Source organism: Protomyctophum bolini, assembly GCF_963924005.1.
Source record: "Protomyctophum bolini genome assembly, chromosome: 3".
In the NCBI taxonomy this organism is placed as follows: domain Eukaryota; kingdom Metazoa; phylum Chordata; class Actinopteri; order Myctophiformes; family Myctophidae; genus Protomyctophum; species Protomyctophum bolini.
This window is the reverse complement of record NC_137864.1, coordinates 36617289-36643749: the sequence shown is the minus strand read 5'-3', so window position 1 is coordinate 36643749 and position 26461 is coordinate 36617289. Positions and strand designations below refer to the sequence as shown.

The following is a 26461-nucleotide window of genomic DNA, read 5'->3' as shown; positions in this document are numbered from 1 at the left end:
GACAATACACAGTAGCAGCAAAGTACAAGTCACAAGAGTATCACAAGAGAAGTGCAAATTGCAATAAGAGAAGGTATAATATAAAAAAGTGCTAGAGTATTCAGAGTTTATAGTATCACAATCACAAAAGTGCAATAAATAACTGATGAAGGTCAGAAGTCCCTTCCCCACTAAGAACTATGAACTATGTGGCGGTTGTTTAGTAGAACAATTGAAGTGGGAAGAAAAGAAAGTTTGAAGCGGTTGCTCTTGCAACGACACGCTCTGTAGCGTCTACCAGAGGGTAACAGCTCATTCTCTGATAATATATGTGAAGGATCAGACAACACTATTTGACAGACTGAGCACCGTTTTCTCAAAGATTGTCTGAAGAGATGGAGAATCTTTCCTACCAATTACCTTCATGGCTGTTTTTTCCATTTTAGCTATTCTAGATTTGAGCTGGACAGAGAGTGTCCCAAACCAAGCTGTCATGCCATATCTAATAATGCTACCTAGCACTGCATCATAGAAGGTTGACATGACTCCCTTGCTCACACCAAAGAGCCTGAGCCTGCGGAGAAAGTGCAAGCGTTGTGCCAATTTCGCACACAGATAGTCCACATGGACGTTCCATTTGAGCTGGTTGTCCATTTGGATCCCCAGGTACTTGTATGATACAACCTGCTCAATTTGCGTGCCCCCCATGACCACTGGGTCATGGATGTGGACACCTTTTGGATCGAAGATCATCTCTTTGGTTTTTGTGGTGTTTAACATAAGGTGGCTATTATCACACCAGTCTTTAAAGTTATTGATCTCACTGATATAACCCACCGGGTGTTCAACACCCCTCAACAGGCTGACTATTACAGTGTCATCAGAAAATTTCAAGATGAAGTTGTTAGGCTGGCTGCTTCTGCAATCATTTGTGTAGGCAGTGAAAAGAAATGGTGAACTCACCCCCCCTTGTGGCACACCTGTGCTACACAATTTGGAGCTTGAGAGTACTGAGTTCACCTTTACCTGTTGAGATCTGTTTGTTAACATGGAGTGGAACCATCTAATGATGAAGGGATTTACATTCATGTCATTTAGCTTTTTGACAAGTAACAGAGGGCTTACAGTATCAAAAGCAGAACTGAAGTCTGCAAAAAGGACACGAGCATACGCCTTTGGCTCCTCCAAGTGCTTGCTAATTAAGTGAGTTATACTGACTACAGCATCCTCCGTGCTGCGCCCAGCCCTGTAAGCGAATTGTAAAGGATCCATAAAGGAAGCCACCTGAGACTTAAGTGAGTTCACGATAATTCTCTCAAAACATTTCATAAGCCCACAAGTTAAAGCAATAGGTCTGTAATCTTTGTTCACAGAGGGACAAGATACTTTGGGAACAGGAATTATTAGTGACTTTTTCCAGATATCAGGAACCATGTGTTTGTCTACAGACTGTTGGAAAATAGGGCACCAGGCAGCTGTAAGCTCTTCAGAGCACTTTTTTAACAACAAGGCAGGCAAACCATCAGGCCCCGTTGATTTTTTGTTGCATACCCTGCTAAAGACACTCTGTACTTGTTTAGGATCAATGAGAAGTCGATCAGAAGCATTACACATGATAGAATCAATGTTAAAGTCCACAGACTCCTGCTCTGAGGAGTCAGTGTCATGACGGAAGAAAAAGTCATTCAATTCATTGGCTTTTGCTAGTTCATCCAGTGTAGCAATGGGATTTCGGTTTGTGTTCATGTTCGTTATTTTTTTCATATGATCCCATAGACCCTTAGTGTTCATGGTGCCGACACTTTCCTCAAGTGCAGCTCGGTGGTTCCTTTTGGCCAGGGACAACATCCGATTGAGCTCCCTTTGGGCCACAGCCATGCCCCCCCTGTCCCCATTTTTAAAAGCCACTTTCTTGCTGTTAATACAGGCTTTTACCTCCTTGGTGATGTAGGGCTTGTTGTTAGGGAAGTGGCGAATGGACTTTTTTGGGACTACATTATCCACACAGTTAATGTAATCCGTTACGGTCTCTGTAGCCTCGTTCAATTCAAGGTCATGAAATATGCTCCAGTCTGTGCATAAGAAGCAGCCCTTAAGAGCCTCCACACTGTCCTCTGACCACTGTATCACTGTTTTTTGGACAGGCTTACTGGACTTTAAGACAGATTTGTAAGTGGGCATGAGCTGGACAGTCGAGTGATCCGAGTTGGCAAGAGGAGGGAGAACCTTGGCTCTGTACGCATTTATTATGTTGCCATAACATTTGTCTAGCACATTTTTGTTCCTTGTACCACATTTGACATACTGGTGAAACCCAGGTAAAACTGGCTCCAGTCTACAGTGGTTAAGGTCCCCCAGTACGAAGATAGGGGCTCCAGGCGTACGTTGCATTTGTGAGTGTACACAGTCTGCTAGTCTGTTTGCGGCTCTAGCTGCATTTGCACTAGGCAGTACATAAGCTACACAAATAATAATATTGCCAAATTCCCTCGGAAAATAATTATAGAGTTATTAATAAAATATGATGATTTGGGGAACATTGTGTTTCAAAATCTTCTCAACTAGAGTGGGCAGTTCCCACAAATTACATGGCGTAAACGGAAACTATAATTATGCTCCCCGTGGGCATGTTTATGTGCAAGCAACACCATCTTCAGAGTAAATACATCAGAGAGGGTGTTAATTATAGTGTTTACATGGTTGACAGTGACATGATGTCCCCCTAAATTTAGATTCAAGTCAGAGACCAAGCCGATATCAAATGAAATAAATATATTTGAGCCAAATAAAATGACGCCCGCATCGATTGTTTTACGAGTAAAATCTTCGGAAACGCTGAAATGCATTACAGTTGGAAGGAGCAGAGTGGTCATGCGAAGGTGTGACCATTTACACAGACAAAGAAGAGAAGGGATGGGGGTGGAGTGTCTGCAATCCAGACAGAAAGCAAAGGACAAAGAGATGGATGGATCTGGGTGTGTATGTGCACAGGTCAGAGGGTAAGAATAAAAAATGGAAGGCGTGTTGAGAGAGAGAGAGAGAGAGAGAGAGAGAGTGTGTGCGCCTCTCTAGCCAAAGGTTGAGGATGTTACACCATTAGGAGGTCAGCACTAAAAGGCTGTCTGTGTGTGGAGTGGAGGTCACCAGGTTCAGAATGCAGTACAGAATCAACACCTTACAGACTGTCCTTTTATACGCCAACGGACAGAGTGAAAGATGGAGAGAGGGAAGGGGTGGGAGAAAGTAAAAGATAGAGGTAAGATAGATTCTAGCTTTTATATATATATATATATATATATATATATATATACCATTCCACATTAATCTTTAACCAACCTGTCTCCGGGCTTGAACTCGCGAGAGAATTTAGTCCTCTTCTTCTTGTGCTTTCTCTTCAGGTTGCGGATGGATAGCGGGATGCTCTTCTTACGGTTCATTCCAAGACCGCCACTCTGAGACGAGGCTGTGGAGCTGGCCGAGGAGGTCAAGGAGCTAAGGGTGGGGTTAGATGTTACAACATGTGAAAATTCATCAAAATTTAGGTATGTTTTAACCCATTGTTTGTTTTTCTATTAGAGAAATAACGTGAGAATGAATGGCCAAATTGTCATGAAAGTTGGGAGTAAATAATCAGTAGGCTTTGCTTGAAGAGATATTAAATTTTGAGTTAAAAAGGTCAAGGTCAAGTCCAAATGTAATTATCTGTCATATCTCTACAATCAAGAAAATTTAATAAATACGTTTAGATACATTGATTCCTTGTGCAAAATTAGATCAGGTGTAATCCATCAAATTATGTCATCACGCACAAATGCAGCCTGTGAACAAAATAACACGGATATATATGCAGATGTGTGGATTCTGATGGGAAGGTCACAATCGAGACAAAAATTACTTGGCCATACCCACGGACACAGGCTGATTGGATGAAAAGTTAACCCATTTTGGGAGGGAACCCCTTTTGGTATTAGCATTATGTTATGCTTTAGCTATTGAAAAATAGAAGATCTACAAGCTCATAGCTTGTAGGTCTGCTATTTTTGAAAAATCGAAGAACCACTGACATAAAAAAAACATAGCTTTTTCAGAAAACTGTCAGGATGCAGAAGACATTTATAGAATCTGATCTCAGGTCAAAATGGGTTAATGGGTTTTTGCCTCGCCACGGTCTTGTCCAAATCCATTCACAACTGCTAGAAAGTCTGCCAGCAGACAGGAAAGAGGCATAAACAGCATCTCCTTGACAGATGACATAACAGAAAATCCTATAAAACTTCAAAGAGACCTTGTGTCGTCTGTGTCTTCTGCACCCTCGTCATCGGCATCCTGCTCCCCGGACTCCGTCCAGCCATCAGCAGGGTTTTGAGAATCTTTGGGGTTGTGAACGATGGATTCCACTGGACCATTGTTGTTGTTGTTGGGATAGGAGGACTCTGTCTGCACTGATTTGTGAGCCGCTGGAGGTGGGGGTAACAATAGGAAAGAGAGAGAAGCGGAGTGTGTTAGGTTTAAAACAGTAGAGATTATAACCAGGAAGACTAGATTCTCTACAGAACAGATTACTTTGGGAATGGGTTGGTCAAATAATAATAAAAACAGTTAGCTTTTCCCTCATATACTATATAAAGTGTTTCACATCAAAGCAGAAAAAATAAGGTACACAGGAACTGCTGAATGAACGGTTAAGCCTGTCCAAATATATCTAATCTACAAATCATAACGCTTTGTGACCCATTGTGAACTTGTAGATCTGCAATGTTGGACACATGCACGCCACAGGGTATAAATAACCATTCGTTTTTCTCACATACAGGCTCCCACAAGGAAATAATAAATAAAGATTAACTTTCTCTCCCAGCTCTCAATGTTTAAGCATTTTATTTTTTTATCTTGAGAGATACAAATTAATTCCTTCATTTGCTCAGGTATTAAAAGTTGTTCAAGTGCTCATGCTGCTGCACTTCAGCATAATTTCCAATTACTCACTTCCCACTGCAATGGCCTCATTTATCACCAGATCTTTAATAATCCTATGAGTAAGACTTCTTTTCACAGAGCTATCAAGTTCTCAGCTACTGGTGCCACCCTTAGGCCAAAATGTCTAATTGTCTTCTGTTAAGGTGTGTGTGTGTGTGTGTGTGTGTGTGTGTGTGTGTGTGTGTGTGTGTGTGCGCCTACCCTCTGGTTTCTCTGCAGAGTGTTGATTGGCACTTTGTGGGTCAGCATTCTCAGTCTTTTTCCCTGAATCCTTCTTGAACATTCTTTTCAACTGCAGGAGGAACAGACGCACCCACAATCAACTAACTCAAAAAGTCTGGTGTTTACAGTCTGTGAAATAGCAGGCGTCCCTGTAGCATTGCAATCGTCCGTTTGCTTCTGCATGACACACGGCGAATGGTTGGAACAAAAAATGCTTGTTGAAAACAAACCACAAAAATGTATTTCACAATTTCATCCACTACCAAATTAGATTTGACACAGTGACACAAATAAATTAAACATGCTTTATATTACCACAAACACACACACACACACACACACACACACACACACACACACACACACACACCTTCCTGGCCACTGGGTCTTCAGGCAAGACAGGAGCACCTTCAGGTCCTTCGCAGGTGATGCGTGTGGCATCTCCCTTAGCGGGGAAGACATAGAGCGCCCTCTCTCCCAGCTGCCTCTGTGTGTGGTCATAGTACCCTAGTCGCCTCACCCTGCGGACAACAACATGCACTTAACGTTAGTGAGATCGTGTTCAACCACATTTGTTGAGGTTAGATGTGTCTCAAGCTCAATTCATAACTATTGAAATAATGCTACGTTTAAGGAATTAAACAGTTAAGGTCCAAAATAAAGCATCTATCCACCCATCTATCTTCAACCTCTTTTCCGGGAATCAGGAGTAATAGTTCCAACAGAGATTGCCAGACTTCCCTTTCCAGAGCAACATTACAATTTACTCCTGGGGAATCCCGAGGCGTTCCAAGGCCAGTGATACCCCCCTCCCTCCACGCATCTGGTCCTTGGTCTGCCCGGGGTTTCCTCCCAGTGGGAGATGTAAAAATGTACAGGTATTAAGGTTGGGCGATATGCAAAAATTTCAGCTATGGTCTGCCCCCAAATCGCACATTGATGATATATTCACACTATAAAAGCAATATGTTCACAGGTCCTGCAGTGAAGCACGGTACTCTTCCACTTCATCTACGTTGGGGTCTGGTCTTCTGACAACATGTTTGTGTCTATAATATAATAATAATAAGACATGAGACAGCAGTGTGCATTCGATTGTATTAAACTGGGGCTGGATGGACGTAAACCTAACCAATGCTTCCCCAATGCTGCTGGGGCAGACCATGCCAAAGGGAGGGGGTTTCCACTCCCTATAATAGCCGCCCCACCATGCACACACAGCTGTTGCTGTGAGTTTGCTGGACAAAATTAATTCACATTTTGCACAACACTTTATTCCGCCGTACAGGTTATAATTGGGTTACATTTTAAGAGTTGGATTTTCGATAAGGCTGAGTATTCAAATTTGCGGGGAAAAAGAAAAGAAAAATCAGAGAAAATCACCTAATAAAAATATTCGGCGATTGCCGATATATATTCGTCCCATCGCCCAACCTGAATAGAACAGGTATATTTATATCTATGAATAATGAATAATGGCTACTAGCTATAATGTAATGAATAGAATAAAGGTTACAAAAATGTCCAACCTGGAGAGGTTTTCCTGTGTTATGGTGGAGGAAGGGGGATAGACACTGTCTGAACCTTTGGGCGAGTAGCTTTTGGTGATCCACGTCACCTTCAGCTCAACCACCTTGACCTGTCAAGAGCAGCACAGCATCCAAGAACAAAGATGCAGAGTTATCTAGGAAGACTGAATGTCGTGCATTGAACAGATAAGGGTTTACTTCATTTCCCGGAAAAGTGAACAAATGTAGTGACCAGCTTTACCTCCTCGACCACCACCCTGAACTTGCACTTCTTGCTGAGGACAGGTTTGACTCCCGACAGCCACAGCACATTGGAGAAGACTTTTGCAGGACCAATTAGGACCTGACCTGGGTAGAAACCATAGGCCTCGTCGAAGAACAGACCCTGGGTAACAACACAAGAACCAATAATGTCAATAGGCATTGAATCAATGTTCAGTAACTGAATTTTATATATTTTTTACAAACGAATGCAATCTTCTTGCACACTGAATGTACAAAACAAACCAAATTAAGGAAACCCAATTTCCTGTCTTACAAACACTGTATTTGGGTCAATCCCATGTCATCTCTTTGTGTCAAGGGCAAGGCACATACATAGTCTGGATTTTCGGTGGTTAGGTGACCACCGAACTACAACAACATGACGTCAAGAGCAGCGGTGAAGAGCAAACCACCGCCACCGCTTCAGCCCTTCTCTCTGTTTTTACTCACCACCGCTCAACGTTATTTCAGCTCCGGTGGTCAGCTCACCACCAAGTGGTGGTCACCTCACCACCGAAAATCCAGACTATGAATAGGCCTTCAGTTCTTTAGCCTTTATGAAATTGAGCTGACCGTGGAACACAGCTCAGCTGTTTAGCAAGAAGGGAGGGGTGAGGCGATATACAAGCTCCTGTAGCGGATACGACAGATGAGTGTGTGTGGCTACGCACACACGTCTGACATGAGGAGAGACCTGTCACAATTATTACATAATCGCCTACCGGTAATCACAATTAGTTTTGCATAATAGTCAATGGTTTTTTCAGAAATAGCAGATCTACAAGCTTGCAGATCAACTATTTCTGCTATTTTGTATATTTGTTTGGAAAGAAAAACATCAAAAAATGATAAAATTAGTCAGTGATTTCTTTGTAATTTGTTATTAGTCATATCTGCCCTGTGCAATTTCTGATTACAAAGCCTAAAAGGCAAACAGAAATTCTAATTGTAACATTCCAATGTTCAATGCAAAAAAAACGACACAATGAAATCATTAATTGCAATTATTTGTGTGACAATTAATCGTCAACTCAAATGTGTAACCGTGCCAGCCCTGCATGAGGACAAATGAGAGCTTGTGGCTACGCACCGAGTCACTGACATGAGGACAGACATCGTACAGCTTGGCACCGTCCTCCACACTCATGGAGCACCTGGAGGGAGGAGAGAGAGCGTATGGTTAACACATGTGTGTCTGTGTGCACATCCCATGCACACTGCAAGCCATGCATCAGATCCATATACACCCACAGACCAAGCATTCTCATGCATGTTCTTGAAAGACAATGCTGACGCAAACACAGACGTTCGCTCATGCTCACGCACGCCCCCGCCGCCATACATACTCCACTCGCACTGATTACCTGGCTCCATTAGACAGCTTGAGGATGATGTGATTGGTCAGGTCGTATACTTTCCCCAGCCAGAAGTCATAGGCTATATAGTCGCCATACATAAAAGACTGAGGAACACAAGCACAACAGTGGGATGAGTTCTGACACCACACGGAAAATCACATTCAAAATAACATATCTTTTTATGTCTACTACAAATAGTTCTATTGATATTAGAGCATGTTATTGCCATTGCCCAGAACTATCCTTGGGCCGATTTCTCCCAAATATTTAACTAAATAAAAATAAAACGTTTTAAGAAAAAGGTTTGAAATTAGTAATTACCTATAGTTTGTTGAAATGAATAGCATGCCATGCTGATTAATTAAATCGTGTACATTCAACATTTGTACAGATCTTCATCGTAGGCTACCATAATTCCACAAATATCCATTCTTACCCAGATGTGCTGGAGGTCTTTGCTGTTGACTGGGTACAGCACACAGTTGGTCCCCACGAGTTTCACTGCACACTCTATGTCGATGTTGGTCACAATACCACACTGGTTGTCCTGGAAACCAATCAGAAAGCAAGAAGGCAAGCTAAGCGATGCACTGTATCAAAGAGATATACTCCTAATAGTAAGAGTCACTTTTAAATGTAGAGGACAAATCTCACAACATGAAACTTGACTTCAAATGTCCCAAGTTGCCATTCTATTCAAACCTAGCATCAACTTCTTTATTATTGCAAATGTTCATCTCTTGTTTTCAGTGGTGTACCAATATTTTAATATTAGCGGCATGCCATCCCATCATGTGAATTACACACATTTTATTTTAACACTGCAACTCCAGTCTTCATCAGCTAACGCTCCTTTGATGCCTGTATGCGTCGGTCAGTAATGATATTCCAGTCATGCCTGACGCAATTAAACTAACTAAAAGAACAGCGTGATGAAACCGAGTGAAGCAAGACTGTGAGCATGTGACAGGTATAAAAGAGGAGTGAGAGGAGAGAGAGACAATGAGGACCCACTTACATTGGAATTCATTCGTCGCACAATGTCTCTAATGACTATGGATCGATCTTCTAGATTCAGCTGTAAAAAGAAATTGACAAAGGTTAAAAAACAGTTGCAAAATCAGATACAGACAATCATTGTCACTGGGGTGGGGTATTACTGAGTGGGTGATAATGACCTGTGGGTGGGTGATATTGGCTCTTAAAACACCAACCTTATCACATATTTGTGACTACCGGTATTCATTGTTAATGCTTGTGATTAGATTCCATTCAGCGTTTAGTATTTATCAATTGTTAATTTGTCTAGAGAAAGGGGTTGAAGGATAAATGGAGCATCATGGATGTATGGATGGATTTATGCCGGGCACCGCCAACTCAGCGTATGAGGACCACGGCTTGATGTCGTGCTTTAACCCATTCTGACCTGAGATCAGATTCATACGAGGTTTCCACTGGACACACACTGGTCTGATGAACCCATTCTGACCTGAGATCAGATTCTAAAAATGTCAGTCGTTCTTCGATTTTTCAAAAATAGCAGACCTACAAGCTCGTAGCGCGCCACTCGGTGGCGCGCTATGAGCTTGTAGATCTGCTATTTTTCAATAGCTAAAGCATAACATGATGCCAACACCGAAATGGGTTCCCGGTCAGAATGGGTTAAGTACTGGGAGCTGATGGTAGGTGTTGCGCTCCACCTTAGCATCCAGAGGTCTAGCGCATCACACATACACGCGCAAGTCTGGCAAGTGTTCCTGTTTTGTCTGGTGCTGTAACCCTACTCGGATGAATTCTTGAGAGAGGAGTGGAGGCAATCGATGGGCCGCCATGTTCCCTTGTAATCTATTAAACAGTAGCCTGTCTAATCCGGGCTGTCTCTACTGCAGGAACAACTAGTTCCCTCCTGATACATACAGCGACACTAATATAGAGCCAATTTTTTAGAGCGCACATACACACCCACACCCATCACTCTACAAATAATTAGTCCATTACTAAATTATCTCCATCCATCTTCAACCGCTTATCCATAGTCGGGTCGCGGGGGTTACAGCTCCACCAGAGAGCTCCAGACTTCCCTCTCCAGAGCAACATTAGTGACTTCCTCTTGGGGGATTCCGAGACGTTCCAAGGCCAGTGAGTCGATGTATTTCCTCCAACTGTGCCTTGGTCTGCCCCGGGGTCTCCTCCCAGTGGGACGTGCGTCGAGGACCTCCCCAGGGAGGCGCCCGAGAGGCGTCCTAACCAGATGCCCGAACCACCTCAGCTCTGTTAAATAATTAAAGGTTGAATAGAAATATATATCCAATTAGGCAGCCAAAGTATCCCACTAATCATCTTCTGACACTGAATTCAGGATAGTAATACAATTCCATAGAGACAACCTGTACAGAGAGCAGTGTACTGTGTACCATTCGATTAGCCACACTAGTAGTGACGGGGCTCCAAGGATGGCAACCAACACTTTGCCACACCGACTGTCTGTCTGGGGTCAGATGCAGCATGAATGTTGAACAATGCCAAAGACGCTGGCATAGGTCTGTTTTTTTCAGTAAGATTTATTTTTATAGTTATGTGTTAGGGACACAATAGTCTCAAGTAGCCAGACAACTATTCCACAATCTTCGAATTATACAGTATATAGTCTGGAACTACACCTCCCTAAATCAAAGTAAGGAAGCTGCCATTTCCGTTCAAGAAAATATATTTTAAATTATCTTTACATTTTTATTTCCTTTTCTGCTAAGCAGCAAGCTATATATTCTTAGATGATTTCAATTTATATTAGGATAAATGTGCGCGACTGTAAAAACGAAACGGAAATGGGGAGGAAGCTCCACTTCCGCTTTATATTTTACTCATGATAGCTCTTCCGTTGCTCAAGACTGTATGATGGAAGCAAAATTGCGGAGGCAACAGTCTGGTAACACGAGACTAGGGACACAACAACAGATTCTTGCAAACTTGAATGTATCATACATTCTCAATATGCTCTCTCCCTCCCAAATGAACTAAATAATAAAGTAAGACAAGGTCACTTTAGAACTTTTACAGACACTGCCTGTCTGTGTGATGAACAATGCCAAGGACACTGGCAGGGGTCACTTCACAGCTTGTGCATGCAGATAAATGCTTATAAGTTGTTTATAACCTAGAAGACCGTTGGAGTTTGTGCACACTACAGAGAACCTTCAAGAACCTTAAGCCATAGGTGTCGTCTACAATATGTGTTAATCCTTCAAAAGGATGGTGGCGGTTGGATGTAATAAAAAGCATGGCCTCTAGGGGATGCTAGCAGGGCTTTAGTCTTGACTCTTGTTGAAGCAAGCATTTCCAAAATATCTGTTGCCTGAACAAGGTAGCAGCAGTGTTTATGTGTGCATCTGTCTCACCCCACAACACAAGTCAAGCAACAGCACAACATGCACACTGAATGCAAATCATCCAGGAGAACCGGTTGCCCAGAAGCACTCACTAATGTATGCATGCAAGTGGTGATGTGCACAAGCAACAGAGTGGGTTTCATTTGACAAGAAATCTATATGCCTGTTTTGCGGCTTACAAATTCCAGCTTAGAGCGAAGTGCTTGAATGTCTTGTGTTTATCAGAATGCGTTATGTGCAGTATCAAATAGTATGTTATATGTAAGGTCGGGATTTCTACGTGTTCTTTTTGTTGTGCGTGTGTGATTAATGTTTCTGAAGCTCATCTATGAAAATCCTGGTGTTTCTTTGTGCACTCTAAAGCATTATGGATTTTTGTCAGGTCACCAAGCTGGTGCAAGTAGTGCGCGCAAGTCAGGTATGACTCGACATCACGTGGTACAAGGATCAAATCCTCATCAAAGACATGGCTAACAACACCACCACCAAAAAGGTGAAGTCAACAAAGCTAGCTTGCACATCATGTGAAGTTTCCACAACAGTGTATGTGCACAGGCACACACACAACTAGCCTACATGTGACACAAATATAGGCAGGGGTTTGTGTGCATGTTTGTTTTTTGCACACAACATTGATGATTGCAGAGGGCTCAGGAGCTCAACATTATGATTGCAGAGGGCTCAGGAGCTCAACATTATGATGGCAGAGGGCTCATTAACTCAACATTATGATGGCAGAGGGCTCAGGAACTCAACATTATGATGGCAGAGGGCTCATTAACTCAACATTATGATTGCAGAGGGCTCAGGAACTCAACATTATGATGGCAGAGGGCTCATTAACTCAACATTATGATTGCAGAGGGCTCAGGAACTCAACATTATGATGGCAGAGGGCTCATTAACTCAACATTATGATTGCAGAGGGCTCAGGAACTCAACATTATGATGGCAGGGCTCATTAACTCAACATTATGATGGCAGAGCTCAGGAACTCAACATTATGATGGCAGAGCTCAGGAACTCAACATTATGATGGCAGGGCTCATTAACTCAACATTATGATGGCAGAGCTCAGGAACTCAACATTATGATGGCAGAGCTCAGGAACTCAACATTATGATGGCAGAGGGCTCATTAACTCAACATTATGATGGCAGGGCTCAGGAACTCAACATTTTGATGGCAGAGGGCTCAGGAACTCAACATTATGATGGCAGCCATTGGCAGGGCTCATTAACTCAACATTATGACGGCAGAGGGCTCAGGAACTCAACATTATGATGGCAGGGCTCATTAACTCAACATTATGATGGCAGGGCTCATTAACTCAACATTATGATGGCAGAGGGCTCAGGAACTCAACATTATGATGGCAGGGCTCATTAACTCAACATTATGATGGCAGAGGGCTCATTAACTCAACATTATGATGGCAGGGCTCATTAACTCAACATTATGATGGCAGAGGGCTCAGGAACTCAACATTATGATGGCAGAGGGCTCATTAACTCAACATTATGACGGCAGAGGGCTCAGGAACTCAACATTATGATGGCAGAGGGCTCATTAACTCAACATTATGATGGCAGGGACTCAACATTATGATGGCAGAGGGCTCAGGAACTCAACATTATGATGGCAGAGGGCTCATTAACTCAACATTATGACGGCAGAGGGCTCATTAACTCAACATTATGATGGCAGAGGGCTCAGGAACTCAACATTATGATGGCAGGGCTCAGGAACTCAACATTATGATGGCAGGGCTCAGGAACTCAGTGGAAACCACGTTTTGTTCAGAGTTCAAGCTGCTACCAAAATACAATGAGAGCAAGTCAGCCGCATTGAGCGTGGAAATGACCTGTCTCTTGTTCGCTAGCCACAATGGAGAGGGGGGAGGGTTTCTCCATGTTTCCTGGGCTATCTTTTTTTCTCTCTCTCTTTCCACAACCACATGCATCCTTCTGTCTGGGAGTTTCTCTCTTAATGATTAATACACCATCCACCACTCGTAGACGACACACACACACACACACACACACACACACACACACACACACACACACACACACACACACACACACACACACACACACACACACACACACACACACACACACACACACACACACACACACACACACACACACACACACGTGCACAGTGCAGTAATGTTAGGGAGAGAGAGACAAAGAGGAAGGAGACAGAAAAAGAGGGCTGTGTGTGCTTGTTGTGGCTTGGCCCAAGACAGGAGCCAATCTTGGCTTTCTCTTCATCAAGGCCGATAAGGCTGAAGCTGCCAAAGTGGTTACGGGAATCGACGGACAAGCATTTTGCTTCTACTTCCTGGCCTAATTAACACACATCATTATACAGGTGCCGTGCAACTGGGGGGCGGTGAAAGACAGCGAGAGAAAGAGAGGGACGGGGAGACAGACATAGTGACAAAGAGGGGGTGAGGCTACAGCGGGACTGCAGGCGAGGACCACGCCCGCGCTGTTCTAATAGAAGCTCCGGCTCCATTAGCGACATGACGAGTACAACGAGAGATGTCTGACTTACACTCACTCGACTAAAGGAAATCACAACACAGGTTACTGTATGATTTAACACAGACACACACACCTTCCTCACCACACCACTATGCCGTCACTGCCAGACTCCTAGTAGTTACTGCAGGAATGTGGCGTCTGACTGAAAGCTATTGATTGTGATACACAGCCATCACCCATACAGTATCTCTATTAAGGAGGCAACAGCTTCTTACCCAGAGACAACATGACACTAATATCACAGGCCCTATTAATAATAACAGAGAGAGAGAGAGAGAGAGAGAGAGAACCGATTGAACACCACAGTAAAAAATAATAATATATTTTACCGTGTGGGAGAGCGAGAGAGAGGGATGGGGGAAGCCTGGCAACATGAGGAAGAGGAGAACAAAAGCAGCCTGGGAGCGGGTGTTCAAGTAGAATGAAAAGTCTAAGTACAGGTGAGAGCTGCAAATATCTATGATATATATATTGTATCAACGAAATGAACAAATCAATTAGCACAAGTGAAGAAAAGATTTGTGAACAAATAGAGAAAATAGGCAATCAACAAGCTGAGCTTGCAGAGCTTGTAGATTTATATTTTTTCATAAAGAATTAAAATGATTTGTTTGATTAATTGTTACACCCCTAAAGGTGAGGAGGACAGGAGGGTCAATGAGGGGGCGACAGAAAAAGGATGGAGATGAGACAATGTTCAGCTGGTGAACAGAGAACAGGGAGATGGGTGGGTGACAGAGGGGGAAAATGAAGACACAGCGAGCACAAGTGGGAGACCAAAACAGAACCAGAGAGAGAGAGGAAGAGACAGCAACAACCATGGCAAGTGCCAGAAATAGACAGTAACGCAGCAAGCACAGCAGATACAGGGATGGGTCAATATGCAAAGGGAGAGAGGCGAAAAGATGGTAGACACAATATGAGAACTATGGGGGAAATGAGGGGAAGGTATGGAAGAGAAGCATTCACACTGCTGTTTAGTATGGAGGCTGTCCACTCCTGTGTGCGTGCACACGTGTGTATGTGAGAGAGTGGGGGGGGGGGGTCCGAATGTATGTCTCCGTGTGTTCTATAGGGAGATGGAAAGAGGATCAGATGAGATCCATTATCTGAGGGGCAGGAGCTGGGTGTGGTGCAGTGCACGCGTCTGTGCACGTGTGTGCATGGACAGCCATCAAAACAGCACCACATTACATCACTGCTGCTCAACATTTTCCATCACAGGCCTAAGCGTGCGCTCGCGAGCGACTGAGAGAGAGGATGAGTGTGAAGTAGGGAGAGAGAGCCCCACAGGAAGAAAGGAGAAAACGGATGTGAGTGAGGGAGAGGAGATTTTCATAGGAGAGGAGGCTTAGAGTGACAGGAGAGCATGGAGGGTTTGGAAGATAAAAAATGGGGAGACCATTAGTTTTGAAGGGGGAAACTGAGGCTAGTGTCAAAGAGAGAGACAGGGTTAAGAACGACAGCTGGAGGATGGGATGGAATGGAGAAACAGAGATATAAATTATAAACAATAAAGGCAAAGGGAAGATAAGAATGAGAATTGAGAAGAAGAAACAAAGACAGGACTCAGGAGGAAGAAACGGAAGAGTGGAGGTGAGGAGTGAGAGATTAAGGAAACAAGGAAAGGGGGGGCAACCGTTGTGTGGGGAGGAGGATGAGAAGAGTGGGAAAAGGGCATAAGTGTCATACTGTAACTAATTCCACTTTACACCTTTTAGGATGTTCCGTCTGATCCCTCGCTCTGACAGCACGGTATTAAATGACAACAAAAAACTGTTTGTGCACGTGCATGCGCGTACATCTTGTCTGTTAGCTTTATATCATCTCACCTGCTGAGTCACCTCAGCACCTCACAGACCTCTGAGGCCACAATGTCTCTTCAGCCAGACGAGACAAGGTTCTGAATAGGTTGATGACACCAGAGTGTGAATGCTCGCTCACCTGTGTCCGTCTAGTCTACCCTAATGTACAGGGCATCAAAACACAGGGGGGTGGGGTGTATACGTGTGCATTTGTATATTGTCCTTGCACTCACATACAGTACACGATCATGTATTCAGCATAATTATGTACCTGGGATGGGAGTCTAATCTGGACTGGCTGGCACCCACTAAACTGCCTAACTCAGGCTCTGTATTCCAGAGCACTGCTGCTGGGCGGGCCTTGGCAACAACCTCCTGTCCAAGATTACACTCCCGTCTGCCTACACCTGCATTTAGCTTCCCTGAGCAACACATAGGACAGCAGGATACACAACACATGGTGACAACTACACCCGGTTGAGCGCATGGTTCGCAGTTACAAACAAGCTGCGTGACTGGCACCTGAGCATGGGTCCTGCAACTGTATTACCGTTTTGCAAATCATGCCTGTAAATCTCTGGAAGAAAGCCTAAGGTTCCTCAATCTGCGAAGCAATGGTGAGATATGAGCATACTGAGAAAATTGACTCCTTGGGGTGTCGTCTTCCTGGGACGGCCACTTTGCAGTCCGTCTTTGACTTCACCAGTCTCCCAGAACTTTGTCCGAATGTTGAAAAGGTACCAGGGCTGACACCTAATAATGCTGCCACTCTGCGTTAACGGAACAAACGGGACAAATGTGGCCATCCATGATGGGGGCAGTATTGCTGCTTGGAGCATACACACATTTAAAGTTGCAGGACCCATGCTCAGGTCACTCAAAATGAGTGAATACCAACAAAAGGCGCATATGGGGATTTTGACAAATTGTGGGGGAGCTACCCACAACATTCCACGATTTCTCGATCCTCACAAATTGTTGTAAAGGTGACTAATCAACGATAAGGATATAAAGTACAATATCAATTGGTATTATTGAAGGATAGAAATAATCGACTGAAGTTAACTTTCAAACTTGAGGAGTTTACATGGTTTGACTTCAACCGTCAGTCCTGTTTTCACAACAGTTTTAAACTTCCTAAGTCATTGATTACTTTAAACAGAGTCTCTATTTTGGGCAGGTCATTATAGGCAAAATGTACCCATGTTTTCTAAACAAAAGAGACATTCAAAAGACACATTCGTTCAGTTGGCTCATTCTGACCAAATAATCGACAAAAGTTAGTAACATTATCCATTATAGTAGAATTATGAACAACCATATCATTAGGCTAATGCAACAAGCTTGGTCTTGTGATTTGACAATTATGCTGGTGTCCTCCAAACTGTCCATGAGATGTCTTCCAAAACTCATTCTAGACAGTTTTTTTTAAGAATACAACCCTAAAACTAGGGGATAGACAATATTATTGTATTTTAACAAATGACAGCATTTGAAGTGGTCAGTAGATGATGCTATAGAATTAATTCAACTGCAACCGTTCTATGCCCAAAATGATGCTCACAACCATAGCCTTGCTAGACCACAATGCAAGTGTAATTTTGTGCTTCTGGCTTTGCAATTACAAGGCTACTAAAACTCAACCCAATGCAAACTCTACGGTGGAACCAATAGAGATCTTTCACCGTGTTTCACATACTGTAGGCCAGCCAGGTGGTACATCCTAAGAGAAGCACTGCCAATATTGCTCTGCTCAGAAGAAAGTACATCCTTATTCCTTTGACCAGTGCAGTGATACTCTAGCACACTTTAGTTATATGAATGAGACATGAGCTCGGCTTAGCTGATGGAGGGGAGCAACCCAGCACCACAATCACTCTCTCCCTCAACCAAACCCCTACTGCCATAGATGGATTCTTCCAATGTCCCATATATCACCAGTGGACGACAGGCTTGACCAGTAACAAAGCCAGGAAGGACAGAGACCACTGGGGGAGGGGTGGTGGTGGAATATTGACAGGCAGGTGGCTACACAGACACTGCAGGCCATTACATTAATTTCACCTGCAAGAAAGTCCACTTGGCCTAAACGGGTACAGACTTTAGTTTAGACATATTATTGGTCCGACAACCTACCTCAAACCCTAACCTAAAGCCCTTAAACCGCAAGCACGGGAGGAGTGCATGTTGGACGGCAGATCTGACCGTTGTTTCCGCATGTTGGTCCGTTGGCGTGTCTAATCTGCGTGTGAATTTAGAGGTGTTCCGATCCCAATCTCAGATATCATCATCATACTATAATTCAGTCAATGTCTGAGTGTGTGTCTGTCTGTGTGTCAGTCTGTCTGTCACTGTGACTGCCGTAGCTCCTCACTGCCTGCACCAATCACTCCCACTTTTCACACAGGCATTGACCATAATAATATGGAGGTCTTCACAAAGCCCTTTTTTCGATTTGACACATTAATGATTAATAATAATTTGGAGCAGGTGCGATGATGACGAGGCATATACAATGTGGAAAGGAGAGACACCCGCACAATGCCACTTGCTGGGTTCAGAGCATTTATTGAAGCAACGTTTCGGTCCTCAGGCTTGAGGAAGGTCGCTGCTTCAATAAATGCTCTGAACCCAGCAAGTGGCAGTGTGTGGGTGTCTCTCCTTTCTACATTAATTAAGGGACAAAAATGCAGCCAGAAGTATTTCAAAGAACCGACCACTGTAGAGGCCCTTAATGTTTTCTAACAAGAAAGAAAGAAAGAAAGAGGCACCTTACTGTTTAATGTATGTAGTGTATAAGGACAAAAAGTCAGACATTAACATAACCATCTGTCACCAAACTGCTGCCCTGCCTTATTAATTTGTTTTCCCACATATCTACAAGTTCCACTGGCTCCTTGAGTCCTTATACCTTTCAAGAACATCCACTTTCTTTCTAAACTTATCAGGTCTTCAATGTGACTCTTCACTCTTTGAGGGGTGGTTAGTGGATAGAAACTGTAAGAAGGCATTCCGGGAATCAGAAGGTCACTTTCTGGCATGACCAGCAGGGCTCGAAATAGCGACCATTTTGGTCGCAAATGCGCCTGAATTTTAACCTTTGCGACCTAAAAATATATTTGGGAGCACCAGTGCTACTACAAATAATTACTGTGGTGCGCCTGGCTACAACGATCAATTCTCTAAAAACGGGCGCTCTGAGCCGCAGCCGCTCTATCCAACTCCACTGCAGACTCCTGTCTGCTAGCTGCACTAGCACTTGATGCTAACAAACCAACGTGTGTAGTTAACTACTCTTTGACACAACGGTACGGGACAACGTTGAGCGCTGCATCGCTCACATTCCAGAGCGCCTCGGCTCGCAACTTCACTATGTGTCAGAAAGTACATTATTCCAAGGCAGCGATTCAGAAAAGACCGGAGCGGTACGCTACGGACTCTGTGATTGTGAATGTAAAAGAGGAGGAGGCGGACCGGCGTGTGTGCGTGTGTGCGTGTGCGTGTGTGTGCGCTCGCGCGCTTGCAAGAGAGAGAGAGAGGGAATGAGAGAGAGGGAGGGAGAGAGAATAGCAGACTTGTAAGTGTTTCTACCTGGTTTCTACATAGCAGCAGTATTGCTACTTTTACTTAAGTATAACATTAGAGTAATTTTCCAGCACTGAAGTGGTAGGCATAGTGAGTAGGCATAGCTATAAATACCATGTTTTACATAGAAATTATTTTATATTAGAAATTCTAATTATATGATCTAAATAGGCTATGAAGGTGAAAAACACAAAACAAAGAAAAAGAAAACGGGTGATGTGACTGGCCGGAATCAGTGTAGACTAGAGGGTCCTCAACTGGAGATGTTTGATGCCTCTGCCTCTTTGAAGAGATGGATGGATGAGGGACAGAAAGTCTGGACACTACATTTTAAATTCTGGCATGTATTTTTATACTTTAGTCATTTTATGTTATTTGTAAACCACACGTTATATTATTGTTTTTATGAATGTAAAAAATCGATTACATATTAGTGCTCCTTAGATTTTGGTGGGTGCTCCTAATTTTTTTCTGGTGCTCCTTCATTTTGAAATTGGGAGCACCAGTGCTACCAAGTAAAAAAGTTAATTTCGAGCCCTGACCAGTAATATGTCCAAGTGTCGCTGAGTAAGACACTTCACCCCGCTCGAGTGCAGGGCACACACATTCCGAATAAAAGAGTTGTCAATCACATACTCTGATTTGCAAGGACAGCGTTATAGTTTTTTTCAACCACGGTTCATGTTTTAAGTTATTAGAGAAAGTAAAAGATGAGCGTTCCTTTTTTTCCATTTGCTGCTTTCTTTCGTTTTAGCGTTTTTAGCTATTTTTGACAGCGGGGTGGGGGCATTTGAACATGGGGCCAACTAAGCGTTTACACTATTTTATAGCGATTTATTATTTACTATAGTCTTACTAGACCCCAGGAAATTACATCTGGCCACATAGATCACAGGATCTACTGAATGTGAAGGGGGGGTACTATAGGGGGATGCCATACTGTGTTGTATGGCTCAACATGTCAGTTTGTCACCTCCTTCACATTCAGTAGATCCTGATCTTTTGTAGCTAGATGTAATTTCCTGGGGTCTAGTAGGACTATAGTACCGTAAATAATAAAAAACTAAAATCGCACCTCTCAAAAATACATATTTACTTAGCCCCATGTTCGAATGTTGGGTTATTTCTAACCCAACACGAGTCAGAAGAGGACAGTGCTGAGGGCTCCAGAGACAAACTTTGGTTGTACTGATGCGCCTAACTTTTTCATTTAGCTGCACCAGCACATAAATACATTGTGTAAGTAAGCAAATAAAATTAGTCAACACATTTTGTATTACATTTAATCATGCAGCCAGACCGCACCTCCATACTTGCTCGCAAGTGGTCGCTCACGTTTCATAATCATTAACTCTGCCAGGCCGGAACACTATAGTTGGAGATTATGTTTGCGTGCCTGTGAGTCTGTGTGTCAGAACACCGGTCCGATTTGCCGTACATTTTTATCACATCAAGGGGCCTCTAACGGAGAGCCAAAGGCGATATCCTACTCCACCCATAGTTGTGTCACACACAACCCATACTACAAAAGTCAGTTGTCGAAATGTAAATTTCCTCCTTAAAATAAGGCACAAATGACCATCAAACAGGGTTTTGATACTCCATGTCTGCAATTAACCCGTCGCTAAACCCCACCCCAAAAGCGATTGTCCAATGCCAATCCAAATAGTTTAGCAACCGTTGCTAAGGATGGCAAGCCTTCGTCACCTCATTATTTTGCATGGTTGTGTTATTGAACACATGCACAGCTTAACGTCAGTCATGAAAGTTACACGACTGAGCCACCTAGGTGATGGCAATAATAGTTTATTTAAAAAAAGGAGGTCGCACAGCTCATAGTCACAATGCAAAAAAAAGCGTTTTATTAGATTTACAAATGTTTCACAACAAAATGCCTTCTTCAGGTGAATGGAATTTCTAGTTTATTGAAATAATGTCATGCACATTTGTCTAGTCTAGTGCATAGCCTACTGCAGGCCTAGTTGACTAGATTTAGAAGACATTTGGAAGCTCTTGCTACTGAAATGATCGATTATTTATATGGAGAAATCCTGTCATTTAACATGCAACTCAATGGATGAAAAGGGAAGCTTGTCATGTATCCTCTCTTAAGCCAAATTCCAATACCCCAAATCTTGGCCACTCGCTCACTCACACTCGATCACTCCAGCTTGGCGGTGTTATGGTGTAATTGGTGACCTGCCGAAATATGTGACCATTTTGTGGTATTTCACACAACTTAGAACTTATATGGAAGTCTTTAAATACATGGACTAAATACTGCTAGGTTAAACTCTGCTAATAAACAAACTGCAATGATTTACATTCGGACACTGACATTATGTGATTCTCTACATGATTTTCACATATTTCAGCAGGTAACCAATTTCACCGTAACCCCACCATGCTGGAGTGACCGAGTGTGAGTGAGCGAGTGGCAGAGATTTGGGGTATTGGAATTTGGCTGTATAAACCATTGCTAACGTGCCTATTGGACCAGGATGGGTTGGGGAGGGACTTAGTGAAGGGCTAATTGACCAGCTCAGTGGCCTTGTTAAGAGTGTCCGCCATATGTCTTCCTCTGGAAAGAATCACGTATACTTTGAAGAATAAACAGAAGATGTTTGATAAGATATGGGGAAAGTTTATTCAATATATTACGGTTAATGACTTATCTTATTTAATGGTGGAAATTGTCCAATTGTATTCTCTGCAGCCGTTTAGTCTTGTTTGTTGTTTGACTCTGTTACCATTCAAGTGCCATTATTATTATTATGAATGTACGTACTGTATGTTATTGTTTTGTTTTTTGTTTGTTTTTCATTTTAAGTAATTGTATTGTCTGTATTATGTATTGTTTTGTTGTATTGTCTGTTTGTCAAAAAGAAAAAAATTCAATAAATATATTGTTAAACAAAAGTGTCCGCCATGAGACTGGGAGCTCAGGGTTCGATCCCCGGCCAGGTCATACCAAAGATACAAAAAGCATCAAGGGATGGATTGGGGGTAAGTCCCTGTGACATAAAGTACTAGCATCATGTCCATCCAGGGGGTGTACTTGTACATCAAGCTGCCTCATGCTACAGAAACAGACCCTATTGACTTGGCAAAGCTACTTATACCTGTCCTGCAAAGCTGATTTTCATGGGTGGGCCAAATTGGAATCACATGTTGAGGCTGGGGCCTTTATACAGCACCCTTGCAAAATCGCTTTCACTTCTTCCTAGGGGCCAGCGCCGCCACAATGTGAGCAGTCTCTCTGTAGTACAAACGATGTTATCAGATGATTTAATCTCCGTCATCAGCCGTTATCCACACCATTCAATGCAGCCAGTATGGACATTTCTACATACTGACTGATTTAATTTGTCAGCCATTGTCCGAGTCCGTCATGGCGTTGGTCGCATTGTCCGACCATTACCAATACTAACCGTAACGGATAAATCTAACCATAACTCTAACCTCAGTCTTAACCGGCCACATAATTCCCTTTAAAACTCAGTGTTAACCGGCCATGTAAGTCAGTTTCACAATGTTTTCACTTTGGCGACAGTAATTTCACTTTTGCGTTTCCTAGTCGCCAACTCACGGCCTGCAGTATGTAGAAATGTCCATACTGGCTGCATTGCATTGGTCCAGATAAGAACATACTGTTGATTATCAGTTGATAACATTCGAAGCAGGAGACTATTTCCCCTGCAGCTTCCTCTTGTTCTGATGGCTGCAAGCCACGATTGACACAGCCCTGAGTAGGAAATCTCTTTTCTAGTTGAAAATGAATTACACTGCTAGTTATAGTACTAGAAGAACACTGTGGAGGTATATACAACATTTGAGCTACATTCTAAACACTACATCATGGCAGGCTTGGGAGCTAGTAGTGACACAGCATAACCACTATTCTGGTATAAACATTGTTGTAAATGTTTAAATGACATGTCATTCAGCCATTGTTCTGACCTCAACGGCACTCATGGCTAGAACTTTACTCATTTATCAAATAGAACAAAGCAGGGTCCCAACATAAGCTTCTTCCCAGGCATTGTTCTAGGCCATGAAACCCAGTGAGCTTTTCAATGAAGTCCTAGAGAACTCTTCATACATACTGTATGGAAAATTCTATTCTTTTATAAGGACAATCATCCATATTCAGCATTAGCGATGTCATGAGACCTTCACAAGAACAAATACAAAATGGGGTGAAGAAAAATTGTATGAATCTTTGTGTATCCAAAACTCATGGCATGCTGACAAACACAACTTTGAATTACGTACCCACAACACTTGGACATTCTCATTATGCATAGCATGGAGATGGGATTGAGTTTGATGCAGCTGGGAAACAACTACTAGTTTGTTGTTTTCTAGATTGGTAAACAACAACAATCCAATCCATACTTACCTCTGGCCTGAATTACCAGTCAGGTGATAATGTATTATTTTAACTAGTGAAAATAAAGGCCAATGAAATAATAATAAATGTGTCAACATTAGCTACTTTCTTGGGGACTGTCACTATCTCCGGGGCTTGATGATGTTTGAACAGTCACACCCTTGAGCAAATACTCAAGTAATCTACAGCTGTTATTTAATGTTAGCTTCAACATGGGTCCAGGCCCAGGGTATTTGGAATCTCTAAAGAACAGCGTAAAGTCATGATGGCAGAGAGCAGTCATTGATGACAGCTAGCTGCTGGGTGCAATCAGGTGGAAGTGGAACAGCCCTGCTTTGCTCCAGCTGAGTGTGAGGGATGGAGGATGGAGCTAAACGCTACACTGTTAGCTTGTAAGCGTGCTTGCTTGTTTGCTAGTTAGCTCGCCTCGCTAACAAACCAGCCGTGTTTGCAGAGAGATAAATGAGTTCACCTTACTGCTGACAAGCTAAGCAAGTTAGCTAATCCCTACACAATACACCTGGCAGTGCTCCGACGTTGACAGTACAGCTCTGAACACAACATAAGACCACCGTGCATCCTGTGTGGTGTGGGGTGGTGTGTGTGTGTGTGTGTGGGGGGGGTAGTGGTACCTTTGTCTCTTTGATGTCTTGCTTCCCTCCGTCAGGGTACCACTGGACGCGCACGAACCCCCTTCCCAGAGGCTGACTCTGGTCCGCGCCGCTCTCTGTGTCCGAGAACGGATACGGAGAGTCTCCGCGGCCGGCTCCACCGCCACCACCTCCTCCTCCTACTCTCCCTCCGCCATCGTCGTCCGAGTCTGAGTTAAATTCTTCCTCGCCGTGGATCATTCGCACAAGGCCGAACCGGACGGACCCGCGATGCCGCCCCGAGACCAGGTCGTGGGAGAAAAGCAGCCGCTGAGAGCCGCCCGCCGTGGGAGAGAACGCCATGGACTGGGGTTCGGACCCCGGGCTACCCGCGGGAGAAAGGGCTGAGGTCGGGGTGGATGCTGTTGCCGTCGCATCCGCTGCTACGGGCTCCGCCATATCGCTGCTGTTGTCAGGGAATGATGCGGGAGGGCGAGAGGGATGGTTAGGAGTTTAAAAAAACACACACTCACACAGAGAAAAGAAACCTGTAACCAGGGGAAGTGCACGTGTTTACGTCGTCTCGGTACGTAACAAGCGCAGTGCGAGGCTGCGCGCGCTGCATCACCGCATCATCAACCACCCAGAGCAACTGAAGGACAGTTGCGTCATCTCCGTTCACTTCATCGGGCCAAGTCTTCTACTATTACACTCACACACGCACCCATTGGCGAATAGTGACAATTTTAGCCCTGAACCGGAAGTTTCCGGAATGCACTGGAGTCTATGCGCATTGTCACTATTTCGAGTTACATGAGCCACGTGACCGGCGCTGTTTTCTGACCCCTTGATGGCGCAACCATAGCGTAACCCTCAGACCAGAACCAGATGTAGCCCTATTTGGCCGCTAGGTGTCAGTGTTTGAGTGTTGTGTGGATAGTTGGATACACAGAATGCTGTGTACAAAACACAGCGATATCACTTACTGAATACTGACTGTATAATGTAATGTACACTTTCACGTCTTTCAGATCGGTCACTCAGTTTCTGTATTATTTTAAACGTAGCTACATTTTCACTAAATAAAGCAACTGTTGAATGACTATTGATACTTCAAATGCTGACACACCTCTATTCTCCATATTCAGACCGCAGCCATCGGTCCCTTACATGGGCTACTGCCTACTGGCCACATGTGTCCCCCACCTTCACCTAATGCAGCCCGCAGGTTAATATCAACTGGCGGCCTGAGGGCCACATGTGGCCCCCACCTTCACCTAATGCAGCCGGCAGGTTAATATCAACTGGCGGCCTGAGGGCCACATGTGGCCCCCACCTTCACCTAATGCAGCCCGCAGGTTAATATCAACTGGCGGCCTGAGGGCCACATGTGTCCCCCACCTTTACCTAATGCGACCCGCAGGTTAATATCGGAATACTGATATATTATTGATTTCAGATGTTACAATTCCACACATGCAAACATGACTCTCTATTAGTAGCTTAATGGCTATAGTAGACCTACTAGTTTTTTTATGTCTAATGTATTTGCATTTAATTTCCTAAATTTAACATAAGAAGTAAGAACATATAAATGTATTTGAAATTAAATAAAACATTAACTTTTCAAGATTTCAATTCATATAGCTAAAAATAATTCAGAATTTCAATTAAAAAATGAGCAAAAATAGCAGATCTACTAGATCAATTGATCTCAAAGTGCACCAGATTGAAGCATTTTCATGGCAAATTTACAGATTTTTCTGGACCATGGGGGGCTATGAACTATCGCATGATGTCTAAAATCCGAGTCTGCTG

General features: G+C 43.4%; 1 protein-coding gene across 4 annotated transcripts in view; it reads right to left on the bottom strand.

Moving 5' to 3' along the window:
* Positions 1-25185, bottom strand: part of ube2o (ubiquitin-conjugating enzyme E2O) — a 36945-nt gene extending 11760 nt beyond the window's left edge. For all 4 annotated transcript variants that reach the window (XM_080759727.1, XM_080759729.1, XM_080759728.1 and 1 more), the window contains exons 1-11: positions 24686-25185; positions 9348-9407; positions 8766-8876; positions 8336-8433; positions 8062-8125; positions 6949-7092; positions 6708-6817; positions 5549-5699; positions 5158-5248; positions 4265-4436; positions 3316-3471 (exon numbers count right to left, since the gene is read on the bottom strand). In XM_080759727.1, the coding sequence (XP_080615853.1) occupies positions 3316-3471; positions 4265-4436; positions 5158-5248; positions 5549-5699; positions 6708-6817; positions 6949-7092; positions 8062-8125; positions 8336-8433; positions 8766-8876; positions 9348-9407; positions 24686-25102 (1574 nt within the window). In that variant the 5' untranslated portion in view covers positions 25103-25185. The remainder of the gene's footprint in view (positions 1-3315; positions 3472-4264; positions 4437-5157; positions 5249-5548; positions 5700-6707; positions 6818-6948; positions 7093-8061; positions 8126-8335; positions 8434-8765; positions 8877-9347; positions 9408-24685) is intronic.
* Between the last annotated feature and the right edge of the window lie 1276 nt (positions 25186-26461).